This window comes from Choloepus didactylus, chromosome 3, assembly GCF_015220235.1.
Source record: "Choloepus didactylus isolate mChoDid1 chromosome 3, mChoDid1.pri, whole genome shotgun sequence".
Taxonomy (NCBI): Eukaryota; Metazoa; Chordata; class Mammalia; order Pilosa; family Megalonychidae; genus Choloepus; species Choloepus didactylus.
In genome coordinates, this window is record NC_051309.1 from 93,941,668 (window position 1) to 93,961,703 (window position 20,036).

Genomic DNA, 20,036 nt, shown 5'->3' on the forward strand with positions numbered 1-20,036 from the left:
AGATGTCAATTCTACCCAAACTGATCTACAGATTCAACATAATCCCAATCCAAATTCCAACAACCTACCTTACAAACTTGGAAAAGCTAGTTATCAAATTTATTTGGAAGGGAAGGAGACCTTGAATTGCCAAAAACATCTTAAAAAAGAAGAACAAAGTGGGAGAACTTATACTTCCTGACTTTAAGACCTACTATAAAGCCACAATGGTCAAAACAGCATGGTATTGGCACAAAGATGGACATATTTATCAATGGAATTGAATTGAGAGTTCAGAGACAGATCCCCAGACCTATGGTCAACCGATTTTTTATAAGGCCCCCAAATCCACTGAACGGGGACAGAACAGTCTCTTCAACAAATGAGGCTGGGAGAACTGGATATCCATAGCCAAAAGAATGAAAGAGGACCCCTACCTCACACCATATACAAAAATTAACTCAAAGTGAATTGAAGACCTCAATATAAGAGACAGCACCATAAAACTCTTAGAAGATAATATAGGGAAACATCTTCAAGACTTAGTAATAGGAGGTAGCTTCTTAGACCTTACACCCAACAAAAGAAAACAAATAAATGGGAACTCCTCAAAATCAAAAGCTTCTGTGCCCCAAAAAACTTTATCAAAAAGGTGAAAAGGCAGCCAACGCAATGGGAAAAAATATTTGGAAACCATATATCTGATAAGAGACTGATATCCTGCATATAAAAAGAAATTCTACAACTCAACAATAGCCCAGTTATAAAATGGGCAAAAGATATGAAAACACATTTTTCTGAAGAGAAAATACAAATGGCTAAAAAACACATGAAAAAATGTTCATCTTCACTAGCTGTTAGGGATATGCAAATCAAAACCACAATGAGGTATTATCTCACACTACTAAGAATGGCTGCCATTAAGCAAACAGGAAACAACAAATGCTGGAGAGGATGTGGAGTAAATGGAACTCTTATTCATTGCTTGTGGGATATAATGGTACAATTATAATGTATAATGGTACAACCACTGTGGAAGACAGTTTGGCAGTTCCTCAGAAAACGAGATATAGAGTTGCCCTATGATCCAGCAATTCCACTTCTTGGTATATACCCAGAAGATATGAAAGCAGTGACATGAACAGACATTTGCACACCGATGCCCACAGCAGCATTGTCCACAATTGCCAAGAGATGGGAATAATTCAAGTGGCCTTCAACAGACGAGTGGATAAACAATATGTGGTATATACATACGATGGAATACTATGCAGCAGTAAGAAGGAACAAAGTCCTGAAACATACGGCAACATGGATGAACCTTGAAGATATAATGCTGAGTAAAATAAGGCATACACAAAAGGAGAGATACTGTATGTTATCACTACTATGAACTCCCTGAACAATGTAAAATCAGTGTCTTATAATGTAGAACATAGGGAACCTAGAGATTGACAGAAGCTAGTGCAGGGGGAATGATAACTTAATATGTTCAGATGTGTTAATGAGCGTCAATTTAAATGTATGGGAGTGGATTGGAGTGATGATTTTCAGTAATGGGATTGTAAGTATCAGTGCCACATTAAAGGTGAACATGAGTGAAAGGGATTGTTTAAAGGCATGTATTCCACAGATTAGCACTACAAATATAAGTAAGTGCTTGCGTCATACACTTCTAAGGTATAACACTGGTACAAAGAGTTAACAACAGAGTGGTATATGGAAAAAACTACATATTGCATATCAGGGACCATAATTAATGGAAATACCTTACAAGTACCACGCATATACTAGGGATAAATAATTAAGAGCTTTGGGATGTTTGGGGTCATGAGAATTGTTTAAAATGGAGAGCGATGATGATGTGTACAACTAAGTGAAGATAATGTGAGACAGTGATTGTTTATCTTGGATAGAACATATGTTATGTGAAATTAGGAACCCCCTACCTAATAAGTAAAGCCCTTGATCTTGAGGCTTGCTCTTGTGAAACTTAGGTCTGTAAAGGGGAGGTAAAACCCACTTACAATTATGCCCAGGAGTCATAAATATGCCTCCAGAGAACCCCTTTCATTGCTCAAATGTGGCATTTCTCTCTCTAAGCCCAACTCTGGAAATTCATCATCCTCCCCCCAAGGTGGGACAGGACTCCCAGGTGAGTGAGTCTCCCTGGTGATGTGGGACACGGATCCCAGGAAGGAGCCTGACGTGGCATCAAAGGATTGAGAATGCCTTTTTGACCGAAAGTGGGGAAAGAAAGGCAACAAAATAACCTTTCAGTGGCTAAGAGATTTCAGAGTAGAGAGGCTGCCCTGGAGTTTACTCCTAAGCAAGCTTCAGCTAGATATGCCAAATGGCCACAGCATGACAAGCCCAAATCAACAGTCGTCCCGAAAACCCTAAAGAATACTCTGGTCCCTCAGACTCTATAAAAAGTTTCACTGACTAAGTTTATTTTTCAGAAACTTAAATCCTCCCAAGTCTCCTATGCCAGATAAGTTCCAAAACCCAGAGGTAACAGCCTCTTCAAGAACATCAACCATATGTGTCCCCCTTTCCCATTTTAATACCCCTGAAGAAGTTAGAGTGGTCACTGCCTAGACATCCCTGAAGTTCGGGAAAGGAATTAAACTAGAGGAAGTGGTAACAAGACAAGATAAAATTTAACGAAGGATTACAAATACTGAATTTTTATATAATTTTGTTCTTAGTTGCTAGGGTATTAGTTTATCTAGAAGGAACATTCTTTGAAATTTGCTCTATAGCTATCTGTTAAATCGCAGTTTGAAAGTTATCATTTTTATGTATATATGTTATATTCCACAATAAAAAAAAATGAAAAAAAAGCAATCTCCAACACCAGATGGTTTCATTTGCAAATTCTACCAAACATACAAATAAAAAACATCATAGATTCTACAAGATTTCTTTGAGAAAATAGAAGAGGGAATACTTCACAACTCATTTTAAGAGACCAGTATTACCCTGCTACCAAAACCAGACAATGACAGTAAAAATTAAAAAAAAAAAAAGCTGCAAACCAATATGCCTCATCAACACAGACATAAAAAACCTCAATGAAATATTAAGAAGTAGAATCCAGCAAAATATAAAAAGAATAATCTTAATGACTAAGTAACGTATATCCCAAAAAGCAAGCTGCTCCAATATTCAAAAATCAAGCAATATAATTTACTATATTAAAAATCTAATGAAGAAAAACCACATGATCATATTAATTCAGAAAATCATATGAAAATTCAAATTCCATTTATGATTAAAAAAAAATCTCAGTAGGAAGAGAAGGGAATGTCTTCAACCCATAAAGAACATCTACAAAAAACCCACAGCTAACATCATACTTAATGGTACAAGACTGAGTGATCTCCCACCAACATCAGGATCAAGACAAGGATGTCCACTCTCACCACTCTTCTTCCACAGCATACTGGAAAGTCTCTCTAATAAAATAAGGCAAGAAAAAGTAATTAAAGGCACACAGATTGGAAAGAAAGAAAACTGCCTCTATTCAGACATTATTGTCTATGTGAAAACAAAAATAACACCTAGAACTAATAAGTAATTAGCAAGGTCAGAAAACACAAGTTCCTTAAACAAAAATCAAATGTCTATATATTAGCAATGCACAATTTGAAATGTTAACTAAAAAGGCAATACCAATCACAATGGCTCAAGAAAAACGATGTAGTTAGGTATAAATCTAACAAAACAGGAGCTGTATGCTGAAAGCTACAAAACACTGACGAAAGAAATTTAAAAATGAAATAAATGGAAAGATATAACAAGTTCATGGATTCGAAAACTCAACATAGTAAACGCTGATTCTCTGCAAAGTCATCTACAGATTTGAAGCAATTCCAATAAAAGTCACAGGATTTTTTTGTGGCTATAGACAAGCAAAGTCTAAAATTCATACGAAAAGGCAAAAGAAATAGTAATTTTGAACCATATTAAGGTTTGAGAAATCACCACACTTGATTTTAAAACTTAATAAAGCTACAATAATCAAGACAATGTGGTACATGCTTTGAGCAGCAAAATAAAGTAATATCAGGTGTGAAGACACAGGGACACTCATATATTGCCGATCGGAATGTAAAATGGTACAGGGTCTGTGTTGCTGATAGTACTTTGCAAATGAAGTAGAATTATAGAATAAAATACATGAAAAACCAAGCTCCCTAAATCCTCCCCTCTAGAATCAGCCATGCCCTCTGATTCTCCCCCTTTTCCAAGTAGCAGTATCATTTTTTCCATTACCCTAGTTCAAAACCAGAGCCAATTTTGAATCCCCTCAACTTTCACAGCTATCAGTTTTAATTCCACTAGATTCTACTTGAAAATATTACTCTCCCATTCATAATTTTCTTCCTGTTCTCAATGACACTACTCTAGTTTAGACCCATATCATATCTTATCTTGATTATAATAGTCTCCCTTAACCAATAACAACACCCCCTTCCTCCCATCCCTAAATATCAAGAGCAATGTTGCCAAATTTCTCTAGTTCTAACTGCCACTTCCAAATTGCTTAATGTACGTTCAAACAGTGCATCATGGCATTCAAGGCCCTTCACGCTTTGGCTCAATGCTATGTGCCAGTCTTTTCCTCCATTAAGTTTTGACATTAAGTAGGAGGGAAGGAGGGAAAAAGATGATTTATTAAACCACTATGTGCCACTTATTGTGCTAGAAATTTTATATATACTCTCCTTTAATCACAACTTACATTACAGAGGGCCTAACCATCCTTGATTTGCAAAGTTACACAGCTACAAAATGGCGGGAGCTAGGGTTTCAATCCAGGTCTGATTAATTCCATTCTTTCTCTAGTATATCACAGATTTCACTATTCAGTTTTCCTCAATATATGTGCAATTACTCAAGCTATTCCTTGTGAAGGAATGTTATCAAGGCCCAGTTTACATAATGCTTCTTTTGAGAAGCATTTGCTAATTCTACTAATGGGATGAGATTTGGCCCTCCTCTGAACCCACATAGCACTCTGTACTTCTTACTCATTTTCTTCCTTCTATTTGTATTTCCAAGTTATCTGCTTAATATAGAATAAGCTCTTTGAGAAGATTGTGTCCTAACAACATCTATGAATCTGCCCATAATGAGCAGAGAGCCTGGGTCTGTGAGTACATGAATTAACATGATTTTTGCGGGCTGCATTGGTTTTTTTTTTCTAATATAAAAAACTGGGTTAACTTCACTACTAATTAGTCTAGTACATCTTCTTTCACCTAGAATTTTTGTTGTACCATACTTTGTGCCCTAAGTATCATGAATACTATGACAGGCATCAGTAATACTGTATTTTTTAGCTTTACTCAGTTTAAATACACACAACTAAACTAACACACACTTTTTTCCTACATTAAACTGTTCTAGTTTCTGTTCAGTGAAAAGCTTTATTTATTATTGTTGTCACAAAATTACTTCCTTTGTCAAGAGAACTGTTTCTATGAAAAAGGCATATTAAATATTCATTTTTGTAAAATTCAAAAGATAACAGCTCAAAACTTTCCATACCAAATTCGTTTGAAATGGTGTGTTCAAAGTATGCAATCTCCTCAAATTTAAAAATTCTATTATATATAATAGAATAGGAAGACAAGAGTGGGTAAAGAATACCTATCATCAGTTCACTCTGTGGTAGGCATTTATCAAACTTTGGAACTTTATAAACAATGTATATCAGTATCAACTGAAAGTATAGTTCAGTCTAAACTCTAATCCAGCATTTTAAAAAAATGTAACTAAGATTCTGACTCTTAAGGAGAAAAAAAAAAATAGTGCTCTCTCTCCCTTGCCCAAATATATTAAGAGATCAAAAACACTAGAAAAATGAGAGATGGTCCACAGAAGTTTGTTTCTATCACACCCTGGAATGTCAAGACACTGAAGCAGATAGGAAGCTGAGGCAATTTTTTAACATCCTAAAGTGAAGTCATATCAACAAAATAGGAAGTTCTGAAGCAAAAGTACTTCAAACAGAAGCAGACAGGTTTTACTGCTTCATTGCAGCGAATATTTAACAAAACTGATGTTTTTTAATGCAGTTTCATTGAGATATATTCACACCCCATACAAACCATCTGAAATATGCAATCACTGGTTCACAGAATCATCACATAAAAACTGATGTGTTTTTACATGTAAACACAACTTACAATGAATTACAGAAAGCAGGACTGACAGCAAAAGCATAAAGATACTACTATGCTAAGCCAGTCTACTTCAGTCTCTTTTTGTTTAAATTCTTTGCATTTGTTGACTACATCACATTTTAGGGAAAAAGTCAATATATAATATTATTATGCAGAATATTGTATTACACCATATTATACTGTATTATCCTCATAACTAAGCTCTTTTGCAGGTAAAGAGTACCTCTTTTGTACTACACATTAATCAGAAGAGTACTAAAAAGAAAAACTCCCAATGGCACTTTGAAAGAACCTCTTTAAAAACTCAATGCTCTAAAAAAACACATGAAAAAATGTTCATCTACACTAGCCATTAGGGAGATGCAAATTAAGACCACAATGAGACATCATCTCACACCAATTAGAATGGCTGCCGTTAAACAAACAGGAAACATCAAATGCTGGAGAGGATGTGGAGAAACTGGAACTCTTTTCATTGTTGGTGGGAATGTATAATGGTACAGCCACTCTGGAGGACAGTCTGGCGGTTCCTTAGAAAACTAGATATCAAGTTACCCTATGATCCAGCAGTTTCATTTCTCAGTATATAACCAGAAGATCTGAAAGCAGTGACACGAACAGATATTTGCACACCAATGTTCATAGCGGCATTATTCACAATTGCCAAGAGATGGAAACAACCCAAATGTCCTTCAACAGATGACTGGATAAACAAAATGTGGTATATACACACGATGGAACACTATGCAGCAGTAAGAAGAAACAAGGTCATGAAACATATGACAACATGGAAGAATCCTGAAGACATAATGGTGAGTGAAATAAGCCAGACACAAAAAGAGAGATATTGTATGCTGCCACTAATGTGAACTCTGTGAAAAAGTAAAATGTTTTATATTATAGAATGTAGGGGACCTAGAAACAGACAGCAACTAGTGAAGGGGAAATGATAATCTATTAAGAACAGATAAGACCTTGAGGGTAATCTTAATGATACGGGAATTCTTGGGAATGACTATGGTTTGTTAATTTTCTTGGGGTATGGTAGGAACATGTTGGAAGTAATGTAGTTATTTTAGGTTATTTGTTTTTCTTATTCCTTTGTTTTGTTTGGAATGTATTTTTTTAATTTTTTGATAAAGTTAAAAAAATTAAAAAATAAGTAAATAAACTCAACACTATAATATAGTTGCTGCTGTAGTACTTACTACAGACAGCAAAAGTGCTATTATACACATTCTTCTTTAAAATAACTTTACTTCAATGAAGAGTTTAGATAATACAAAATATAAAATTTTATGGAAGTATCTGATTAAGTTTAGAGTTATATCTGAAAGTTGATCATGTGTACACACTTGCAAAATTAACTCAAGTATATTTTGTGAAATAACAACATGGCAAACCCTACCTCTTGCTACAAAGAGTAAAACTTGACTGATTGTAATTCTGCTATTTCACACTTCTCTGCCTCTATTCAGGATATCCTATCTTTTCTAAATGCCCTTCACCACTACCTGTTTCTTATTAGCTGATGCTTACTTATCTTTTAAGACTCAACTACTCAAGAGGGCTATTCCTGAAAATCTTCTTTATCCCTCACTGGAGTTGGGTATACATCCCCTGTTCTCCCATAAAAAAATCTGATATCTTTTTCATTGCATTTATCATAAAGTAGAATACACCATACTCAACTTTTGGTCCAATTCGTAATACTTGTAATAATTGGCTTTTCACTACTGGTCTTCAATGTAACTCTATATAAGCCCCCTATATATAAATGCAATGTTGAGCACAATACCCATCACATTGAGGCACTTAAAAATATTTTTGGAATGAATGTACAGATTAATAACTAAACTATACTGCATTCTGGATACAGTCTTTTAATCACAATCAGATGTACATATTTTAACACATTTACATTTTTGTGTCATTTTATTTCAAATGTGAATATTTTTCTTAAAATTTCTTCTTTTTACCTTTAAGTGAGAAGAAACCAAGTTATACTGACTATTTCCTTTTATTTACAAAGGCAAAAATTAAGAGATTTAATATTGATTCAAATAGTCCAAAAGAAAATATATTAGCAGATAATAAAAGGAGAATATGCTGCTTTAACAAACTGGATAACAGCATTAATCGTTCCTACTCAGTCAAAATATACCATAACTTCCAAAAATCTATTACTGTGACTTAAACAAATGCTTTTCTTAGCATTAGCATGTATTAAATTCTGCTTGTTAAATGCTAATGTCATTTCCAGGGTCTGTAAACATTTTCACTATGCTGAATACTAAGTAAGATATATCTATTTGGGAGTCTGTTTTATTAAAAAGGCACTCCATTGACACTTCACAGTAATTATTTCTTTGTTTAAACTAGACCACTTTAGTTTATTGTAATCATAATGGTCTAAAAGTCTAGTATCAAGCAGAAAAAGACCTGAATTTTATCTACATATGGAACTACATGTGTGAACCCCCTTTTAGGAGGAGGTCTATATTACTCAACGTTTTCATTTGAGAATATCATAGAAGGCACAGGGTCACCCTTAAGATAACAAATGGCAATTCTCTGAATAAAAATACAAAACATACCAATTAAAAATTTGATAATGTTTCCAAGTTCCAAAGGATGAGATATTTTCCACTCAACAGATAAAACAAAACAAAAAACACAAAGCTGAATTTATTACTTACTTAAGGGAAAGCTATACTGGTTAGGCAAAGTCTGTCTGATCAGAGCACATTGCTGATCTTATATAGAGTTTGAGGGAAGTGTGGAGTTCAGGGATTGATGGACTTTAAGAGGCTTAGAAGCACAGTTACTCAGAGGGCTGTTATTGCTTGTATGGCTTTCAAAATCATACTAAGGCAAGTTGCCATTAACTGATCAAACTGGTTTAAACCAATTTCAAAGAACTGTCATTTATTGATTAATCAGGCTTAAAACTGACTCTCGTGACTAGTTGTTACCATGGCTATACAAGGATCAATTTTTTCCTAAGAGTTTGGGAATTTCCATTTATTTTCACAAGGTAAAGCATGGTAAAATGTAAATGAAGTGCTTCAAAACTTTTATAGCAAACTTATATTTGACAAAGTAATTTTATGTATGGAATCTAATAACAAAAAATTGAGGTTTATATTTTATAAGTCCTTTTTTTCATTTAATCTTTCTAGTAATTCATTTTTTTCCTCTTTTACAAAAGTATTGATCCACAAACTGGTTTTTCACCACAGAGTTTCAGAAGCACAACTTTATGGGATTCAAGAAAGGCAGATATCCACAAAAGAAGAGAGTGTGTTATATAGCTGTATTTAACTACTAAGATACATGCAAGGAATACACATCACACACCAAGCAAGAAAGCACTGCATCAAAACTTAAAGAATGTTGGTGTTGGCGGCTTACAAGAAACTCCCCCAGAAGATGACAGGGCACTCTTAAGGAAGGCTGCATCATCAATGTTCTTGATGGACTAGAGATTATATTGCATGAAAAAACAACAATATGAATGACTCAGATAAAAACTGCTTCAAAGAGTCAGACCCTGAATGTGAAGAAATTTTATGAATACCTTAACTGATCTATTACTTGCATTTTCCTTTTTTTATGATTGCACAAGAGTAATCTTATTTTTTAAAATGTATACCTAAAACAAGTCCAAAAAATAATAAAGTTGAATAAGACATGATTATAATATTCTCTATCATTAAGGAAACTGAATAGTCTAATGGGAAACACAAACAGATAATAATAATGTGGTTATGGCAATGAGATACATGAATGTGATTCAAAACTGCTATTCCATTCTGTCCTAGTATAACCAAGTCTCATATATTCTACTTCCTAAATTTCTCTCATATAGTCTAGTCTGTCCTTGCCTCTCCAACCACACCACTTTTAGGCACAGCCCTCATCATTTAACATTTATTATTATTTATTATTTACATTTATTATTACACTTCCTAACAGCCTCAACTCTCACCAATACATTCTTCTTACTGCTGCCTGTTATCCTCCCCAAACTCAAATCTGATCACCTCGCTTCACTGCTTAAAAACCTCCACTGATAATATAATGGGAAACAAAAACTAGACACAAACTGTATGATACCTATTTTGTAAATATGTGTATGTCAGAGGTTTCCAACTGCAAGATGGTACAACTGCTGTTTTGGAATCAATTAATGGAATGATTCCAAAAGCCCCTATTTATCATGGGGAAATTTGTGGAGGAATATAAGAAAGCATACATTCAAAGTGGGTCACAGAACTTTAAGGCCCACTTTAAGGCTATATAAGTAATTACTATCATTATTTCAGATCAATACTTTACATTTATTAATGTCAATCTTCAGGACAACCCAAAGAGATATTAGTCCTACTTTTACAAATATGGACAAGGAGGCTTAGCGAAGTTAAGAAGCCTACCCAAGGTCACACAGCTACTAAGTGGAAATGCCCAGGATTCAAACAGACTTGCCTGACAACAAAGGCCAAGTTCTTTCCACTAGGCCAAAGATGGCATTAACCGTATCTTTGTATGGCAGTGACTATGCTTAAGTGACTTACTAAGAACAGAAATAGGGTATTAATAATATCCTCCCCATACAGGGAATGTTTTTGAACTTTGTAAAGTTCACGAGTAAGAAAATACACATAAAATGACCAATGCTCTTAAAATAATAGAACTCCTGTACGTAAAATTTTCGCTGAAATGATTTCCCTTTATGTTTTCTATACCCAATTAATTTAACTCAAACTTTCATTATTAAAGTTATTTAAGAAATCCTCAGCATTAAAATAACTAAAGATGCAGCACAGTGACTTATCTTTTATACATTAATTATTAAGCAATTGCTGGCATTCATCTCTAACTGATCTTTGAGATCTATACAGACCTCTCAGAGTAACTGCTCAAAAAGCAAGTCTAAAGAGCCAAACAGTTCTGCTATTTTATTCTATAAATCCCCAAGTTTTGATTTAGAACCTTGTACTTTGAAAAGCATTCAGTTTCAAATGAAAATACTAACCACAGTCAAAGGAAAGGGAAAAAAAAAGAAAAAAAAAAAAAAGATCTCAAAGAGAAAGACATTATTTTCTGGTCAGATTCATTCACAAGTTTGCATGGCCTAACTTGATCCACCTCAAACTCTCCAGGCTTTGTGAATGCTGCTGGGAACTGATTCAGAAAAAGAAGATGGTTTCACACTTCAATACCTTATAGTCCAGCCACCTATCACCCACACAAAGAAAACAGGGCAGTTTGATATAGATTACTTCCAAACTCTATTACAAGAATGAACTCAAAACTTAGAATTCTAACCAAATTCTGAAATTCCCAAAATGCAAAAAGGATTAATTTTAAATGTTATAAATTAAAATCACAAGTTATAATCTAATCTACATAAGCAAATGGTAATACAATCCATATTCTTTCAAAACCAGTAACACTGAAACTCAAAGTGATCATCAATTAGTGTTTAATTTTATATTCTGTTGTACATAAGCAGAAATATTACACAATAACAGACTTACCATGTAAATATGGCCATCTAGTTTGGAAGATAAAATACTTTATTTTCTTTTGCTTGGGTGTTTTGCTGAGGAAAAAAAAGAATGTCTAATTTTTAGAATAAAGAAACCAAATTATCTTTCAGCATTTCAAAATAGTATTCTAATGTGCTGGATTGTATCAGGGTACCATTCTTTACCATGCATCCTCTTGGCCATAAATGGTGAGGGTGGAGAAGAGGAGTGGATAGCATCTGCCTAATGATAATGGATCAATCAGTAGTGTCAACTCCAGGTAGAAGAAGCAGAACTATTATTAGCATGAGGGCACTATATCCTAAATATCAACTTCTATCTCTGAAAGAAATGAAGGTACTCTTTGCTTCAAAACTTACCTGTTCTGATACCCTGAAACACCCCAGAGTATTTTGGGCAGAAAATAAAAAAGTATTTGCAAAGTCCCCTTGAGGGACCAGGAAAAATGTGGAAATACCACAACCTCCTCACATGGGGAATTCCAGATATTCTCGCAAGCATTAGGAACTCACAATTTAGTAAGTCAAGCCCTCGATACTGGAGCTTGCCCTTTTGAAACTTATTCCTGCAAAGGAGAAGCTAAAACTACTCATAATTATGCCTAAGAGTCACCCCCAGAGAATTTCTCTTGTTGCTCAGATGTGGCCTCTTTCTCTCAGCTAACTCTGCAAATAAACTCACTACCCTCCCACCTACGTAGGACATGACTCCGAGGGGTGTTAGTCTCCCTGGCAATGTGGCACATGATTCCCAGAGATAAGCCTGGCCCTGGCATTGTGGGATTGAGAATGCCTTTGTGATCAAAAGGGAGAAAAGAAATGAAACAAAATCAAGTTTCAGTGGCTAAGAGATTTCAAATAGAGTCAAGATGTCATTCTAGAGGTTAGCCTTATGCATTATATACATATTCCTTTTCAGTTTCTAATGTATTAGAATACCTAGACAGACATACCTGAATCTTTTGAACTGTAATCCAGTAGACTTGATTCTTGATGACACTGCTTAACTATACAGCTTTTATTGTGTGACCGTGTGATTGTGAAAACCTTGTGACCAACATTCCCTTTACCCAGTGTATGGGCAGATGAGTAATAAAATAAAGACAAAAGTATATATTTAAATAATAGGGGGGATAATGAGTATGGAATGTTTAGGGTGTTCTTTTTTATTTTTTTCTTTATTTTGGAGTAATGAAAATGTTCTAAAATTGATTGTGGCAATGAATGCACAACTATATGATGGTATTGTGAACAACTGACTGTACATTTTGGATTGTGTGCTGGTTTGGATGTATTATGTCCCCCAAAACACCATTATCTTTGATGCAGTCTTGTGTGGGCAAGAAACATATTGGTGTTGATTGGGTTGGAGACTTTTGATTGTATGTTTCTCTGGAGATGTGATCACTCAACTGTGGGCGAGGTCTTTCATTAGATAATTTCCATGGAGGTGTGGCCCCGCCCATTCAGCACGGGCCTTGATTAGTTTACTGGAGCACTATATAAGCTCAGACAGGAGGAGCAAGCTTGCTACAGCCAAGAGGGACACTTTCAAGAATGCACAGAAGCTGAGATAGGCGCTGGAGCTGAGGCAGACATTTTGAAGATGGCTGTTGGAGGCTCATGCAGACATTTTGGAGAACACCATTTTGAAATGCAACCTGGGAGCAAGCAGACACCAGCCATGTGCCTTCCTAGCTAACAGAGGTTTTCTGGATGCCAATGGCCTTTCTCCAGTGAAGGTACCCTTAGTTTACAGACACTTTATGGCCTTAAGACTGTAATTGTGTAACCAAATAAACCCTCTGTATAAAAGCCAGTCCATTTCTGGTGTTTTGTATCCCAGCAGCATTAACAAACTAGAACGGATGGATTATATGGTGAGTGAATATACCTCAATAAAACTGCATTTAAAAAAAAGAAAAAATTACCTGTTCTGTTTCCTTTTCTAAAAAACTAATTTTAAAAATAATGTGCAAGGGGGTGGGGCAAGATGGCAGAGTGGTGAGATATGGAATTTAGTCTCTCTACTAGGGCAGCTGGAAATTAGCCAGGAACTGTATAAAACAGTATTTTCAGGGTCTGCAGTGACCACTCACACTTCATACACAAGTTTGGAATGGGTGGAAAAGCTGAGATTGCAGCGAAATTTTTAAGTCCCCCTTGACCAGGGGTCTAGTGCCCCTCCCTGCCTAGACCCCAAGGACAGTTTTGCAGCTGGCTCCCTGAAAGGAAAAGAAAAACAACAACAATCTGCTGGGAGCAAGAAGGGGGGCTCAACCTAGACTCAACTGCAGAATTAATTAACTAATTAATTAATTAACTTTTGGAGCTGGGGATGCTAGAGAACGGCTGGGCTCCAGGAACAGGGGCACAGAAAATCGGGCCCCATTCCCTGGCTCCAAAAACGCTTGTTTTTTTTTGTTCCCCACCCCCACCCCCTACATTTTGTCCCTTTTCCTTTCTCACTCTCTGACTCCTTATCTTTTTACATTTCAATAGCCCCCTGGTAAGGGCATAATTAAAACTTTTGGAGAGTAATTATCCAGCTAATAGCCCCAAGTGCATCTTTAAATACTCTATTCTGACACTGACAAAACTTCAAGGCTGGGGATAGGCTTTAAAAACAGACTTCTTTTTTCCTTTTATCTTTTCTTTTTTTTTTTTTTTTTTTTTTATTTAAAAGTAACATATGTGGCTAGAAAACTTAAAGTAACATATGTGGTTATTTTCTATCAGATGGCCCAAGTTGAAGATCTGGGCTAGTCTTGGGGAGACATGGAGTACCCAGAACTTCTCTGAATTCCAGATTCACTTCTGAAGAAAACTTCCACCCCACTCTTTAATTTGCAAGTCAGGCTGACCAAGGAATTAAGCTGGAGTTGTCCCAAAGAGGAAAGGGGAGAAAGGAATAGTGCCCCTGGGAGACAGCTAGAGTTCTAAGAATTGAAAGAGTGGAGGGAGGTCCAGCTCAACTGGCAGCTCTCCTTCTGGGAACTCAGACCCCAGGGACTAGAATTCAGAAATCAGCTTCAGTCAGCCATGCCCTCATCAGGATCAGAGTCACCCAGAGAACTAAAGGCATGGGACCTCCTTACACTGGTGGGGGAGCTCCAGGCTGGCAATTGCCACCTGCTGGACAGCATAGGAAAAGCACTGAGTGTAGAGGCATTATAGGAGGGTCTCATTCTCAGGGAAATGCCATATCCTCCTCCTGAGACCTGGGCCTCTATAGACTGGGAAAACCTGACTGGGGTCGACCATATCTGAGGAGACCCTCTCACTAAAAGACTGCAAAGAGGAAGGGCAAGAAACATAAAAACAAGAGGTGAAAAATTCTGATCAACTAAATAGAACCTAAGTTAGAGGTCTAGAATAAGTTGGACTGAACACCAAAGGTTAGAGAACAAAGCCAGCCAACAAGAAAACCCTAGGAAAAAGAGTAAAAATGAGCTCCAGAATAAATCAAGAGCATCTGATGCTTAGACAACTTAAAATAACAAGCCATACTAGGAAACACAAAAATATGGACCAGCCAAAGGAACGAACTAATAGTTCAACCAAGATACAGGAGTTGAGGCAATTAATACTAAATCAATTCAATAAACTAAGGGAAGAACTAATTAAAGATGTTCAAACAAATCTCCTAAATCATTCAATGAGCTGAGGGAAGACATGGCAAAAGAGATGGAGAATATAAAGAAGACACTGGATGACCATAAAGAATTTGTAAACTTGAAAAAACAAATCGCAGAACTTATGGAAATGAAGGGTACAACGGAGGAGATGAAAAACACAATGGAGGGATACAACAATAGATTTGAACAGACAGAATAAAGGATCAGTGAACTGGAAGACAAGACATTTGAATTCCTATACACAAAAGAATGGATGATGAAAAGAATGGAAAAATATGAGCAGGGTCTTAAGGAGCTGAGTGACAACATGAAGCACCCAAACATACATGTTATGGGTATCCCAGAAGGAGAAGACAGGGGAAAAGGAGCAGAAAGAATAGAAGAAATATTCACTAAAAACTTCCCAACTCTTATAAAAGACAGAAAATTACAGAGTCAAGAAGTACAGCATACCCCAAACAGAATAAATCCAAATAGACCTACTCCAAGATATGTACTGATCAGATTGTCCAATGTCAAAAAAAAAGGAGAGAATTCTGAAAGCAACAAGAGAAAAGCAATCCATCACATACAAGGGAAGGTCAATAAGACTATGTACAGATTTCTCTGCAGAAACCACGGAGGCAAGAAGACAGTGGTGTGATATATTTAAGATACTGAAAGAGAAAAACTGCCAACCAAGAATTCTATATCCGGCAAAACTGTCCTTCAAAAATGAGGGAAAGATTAAAATATTTTCAGACAAACAGACCCTGAGAGAGTTTGTGAATAAGAGACCAGAGCTATAAGAAATACTAAAAGGAGTGCTACAGGCTGATAGGAAAAGGCAGGCAAGAGAGGTTTGGAGAAGAGTGTAGAAATGAAAATTATCAGGAAGGGTAAAAGGAGAGAGAGGAAAAAATAAGACATGATATATAAAATCCAAAAGACAAAATGGTATCAGAAAGTACTGCCCTTATAGTGATGACACTAAATGTTAATGGATTAAACTCTCCAATAAAAAGACACAGGTTGGCAGAATGGATTAAAAAAGAGGGCCCATCTATACGCTGTCTACAAGAAACTAACTTTAGACACAAGGACAAAAATAGACTGAAAGTGAAAAGTTGGAAAAAGATATTTCATGCAAACAACAACCAGAAAAAAGCAGGAGTAGCTATATTAATATCAGACAAATTAGACTTCAAAAGTAAAACAATTAAAAGAGACAAAGAAGGACACTATATATTAATAAAAGGGTCAATTCATCACGAAAACATAACAATATTAAATATTTATGCATCAAGCCAGAATGCCCCAAAATTCATGAGGCAAACACTGAGATCACTGAACGGAGAAGTAGACAACTCTACAATAATAGTTGGAGACCTCAATACACCGCTCTCATCAATGGATAGAACATCCAGAGGATCACTAAAGAAATGGAGATGTTGAATTGTATGAAAAATGAACTAGACTTGACAGACATTTATAGAACACTACATCCAACAACAGCAGGATACACTTTTTTCTCAAGTGCTCATGGAACATTCTCTAGGATAGACCACATGTTGGGTCACAAAGCAAGTCTCAACAAATTTAAAAATATTGATATTATACAAAACACTTTCTCAGACCATAATGGAACAAAGTTGGAATAAATAACAGGCTGAACGTCATAAAATTCACAAATATTTGGAGGCTAAATAACACCCTGTTAGAAAACCAGCGGGTAAAAGAAGAAATAAGAGAAATTAGTAAATACCTTGAGGCAAATGACAATCAAAACACAACATCTCAAAACTTATGGGATGTGGCAAAGGCGCTGCTGAGAGGGAAATTTATTGCCTTAAACACCTATATTAAAAGAGAAGAGAGAGCAAAAATTGAGGAATTAATTGTTCACCTGGAGGAACTACAGAAAGAACAGCAAGCTAACCCCAAAGCAAACAGAAGGAAAGAAATGACAAATATTAGAGCAGAAATAAATGAAATTGAGAACAGGAAAACAATAGAATCAACAAATTCAGAAGTTGGTTCTTTGAGAAAATCAATAAAATCAATGGACCCCTAGCTAGGCTAGCAAAAAAAGAAAAAAGAAAAAGAAAGTGGATGCAAATAAATACAATCAGAAATGCGAAAGGAGACATAACTCCCAACACTGCAGAAATAAAGGAGATAATGAGAAGATACTATGAGCAACCAGATGCTAATGAACTAGACAACTTAGATGAAATGGACGTTTCCAAGAAAAGCATAAACAAACAACACTGGCTTGAGAATAGACAGATGACCTCAACAAACCAACCAAAAGTAACGAGATTGAGTCAGTCATCAAAAAGCTCCCAAAACAGAAAAGCCCAGGACCAGATGGCTTCACATGTGAATTCTACCAAGCATTCAAGAAAGAATTAGTACCAATCCTGCTCAAACTCTTCAAAAAAATTCAAGAGGAATGAAAGCTACCTAACTCATTCTATGAAGCCAACATCACCCTAATACCAAAATCAGACAAAGATACTACAAAAAAAGAAAATTATAGACCAATGTCTTTAATGAATATACATGCAAAAATCCTCAACAAAATACTCGCAAATCGAACCCAGCAGCACATTAAAAGAATTATACACCATGACCAGGGGGGATTTATTCCAGGTATGCAAGGCTGGTTCAACACAAGAAAATCAATTAATGTAATACACCACATTAATAAATCAAAGTAGAAGAACAACATGATCATCTCGATTGATGCAGAAAAGGCATTTGACAAAATTCAACATCTTTTCCTGATAGGAATAGAAGAAAACTTTTTCAATATGATAAAGACAATATATGAAAAACCCACAGCTAACATCATACTCAATGGGGAGAGACTGAAAGCTTTTCCTCTAAGATCAGGAACAAGACAGGGATGCCCACTATCACCATTGTTATTCAACATTGTGCTGGAAGTTCTAGCTAGAGCAATTAGGCAAGAAAAAGAGATAAAAGGCATCTAAATTGGAGAGGAAGAAGTAAAACTTTCACTATTTGCAGATGACATGATTCTATACGTAGGAAATCCAGAAAAATCTACAGCAAAGCTACTAGAACTAGTCAATGAGTACAGCAAAGTGGCAGGCTACAAGATCAACACCAAAAATCTGTAGTGTTCCTATACACAAGCAATGTGCAACAAGAGGAGGAAATCAAGAAAAAAATCCCATTTACAATAGCAACCAAAAGAATCAAGTATTTACGAATAAGCTTAACCAAGGACACAAAAGACCTTTACACAGAAAACTATAAGAGACTGCTAAAAGAAATTGAACCAGACCTTAACTAATGGAAGAACATACCATTTCATGGATTGGAAGACTAAATATAGTTAAGATGACAATTTTACCTAAACTGATTCACAGATTCAATGCAATACCAATTCAAATCCCAACAACTTACTTTACAGAAATAGAAAAACCAATAACCAAATTTATTTGGAAAGGCAAGGTGCCCCGAATAGCCAAAAATATCTTGAGAAAGAGGAACGAAGTAGGAGGTCTCATGCTACCCGACTTTGAAGCATATTACAAAGCTACTGTGGTCAAAACAGCATGGTACTGGCATAAGGACAGATATACCAACCAATGGAATCGAACTGAGTGTTCAGAAGTAGACCCTCGCATCTACAGACAACTGATCTTTGATAAGGCAGTCAAGCCAAAGCAACTGGGAAAGAGCAGCCTCTTCAATAAATGGTGTTTGGAGAACTGGATATCCATTTCCGAAAGAATGAAAGAGGATGCCTATCTCACACCTTATACAAAAATTAACTCTAAATGAATCAAAGACCTAAACATTAGTACCAAGACCATAAAACTCTTAGAAGAAAATGTAGGGCAATATCTTAAAGATCTTGTGATAGGAGGTGGTTTCTTAGACCTCACACCTAAGGCGCGAGCAACCAAAGAACAAATAGACAAATGGGAGGTCCTCAAAATTAAACACTTTTGTACATCAAAGGACTTTGTCAGAAAAGTAAAAAGGCAACCTACACAATGGGAGAGGATATTTGGAAACCACATATCAGATAAGGGTTTAATATCCCAAATATATAAAGGAATCCTATATCTCAATGACAGAAAGACAAACAACCCAATTAAAAAATGGGCAAAAGACATGGACAGACATTTTTCTGAAGAGGAAATACAAATGGCTCAAAAACATATTAAAAAATGCTCAACTTCACTGGCTATTAAGGAAATGCAAATCAAAACCACAATGAGATATCATCTCACATTTACCAGAATGGCCATTATCCAAAAAACAGAAAATGACAAGTGCTGGAGAGGATGTGGAGAAAGAGGCACACTTATTCATTGTTGGTGGGAATGTAGAATGGTGCAACCACTCTGGTAGACAGTGTGGAGGTTCCTCAGGAAGCTAAATATAGATTTGCCATATGACCCACCTATTCCATTGCTGGGTACATACTCAGAGGAACTGAAACTTAAGACACAAACAGACATTTGTAAACCGATGTTTACTGCAGCATTATTCACGATTGCCAAGAGATGGAAACAGCCCAAATGTCCATCAACAGACGAGTGGATAAACAAACTGTGATATATACACATGATGGAATATCATGCAGCTGTAAGACAGAACAAAGACATGGATCATATAATAATGTGGATGAACCTTGAGGACATT

The 20,036-nt window shown here is 35.8% G+C and overlaps 1 protein-coding gene across 5 annotated transcripts in view; it reads right to left on the minus strand.

Moving 5' to 3' along the window:
- KLHL8 (kelch like family member 8) overlaps nucleotides 1–20,036 on the minus strand; it is a 125,827-nt gene that overhangs the window by 96,390 nt on the left and 9,401 nt on the right. The window contains exon 2 of one of the 5 annotated variants that reach the window (XM_037830215.1): nucleotides 11,720–11,784. The exons of 3 other annotated variants lie outside the window; for them this stretch is intronic. Coding sequence is in view for 1 of the 2 variants with exons in the window: in XM_037830219.1 (XP_037686147.1) it covers nucleotides 11,720–11,722 (3 nt within the window). In the remaining variant the exon portion in view is untranslated. Of the gene's footprint in view, nucleotides 1–11,719; nucleotides 11,785–20,036 lie in introns of those variants that run through there. One more of the 5 variants, XM_037830219.1, reaches the window with a different exon arrangement.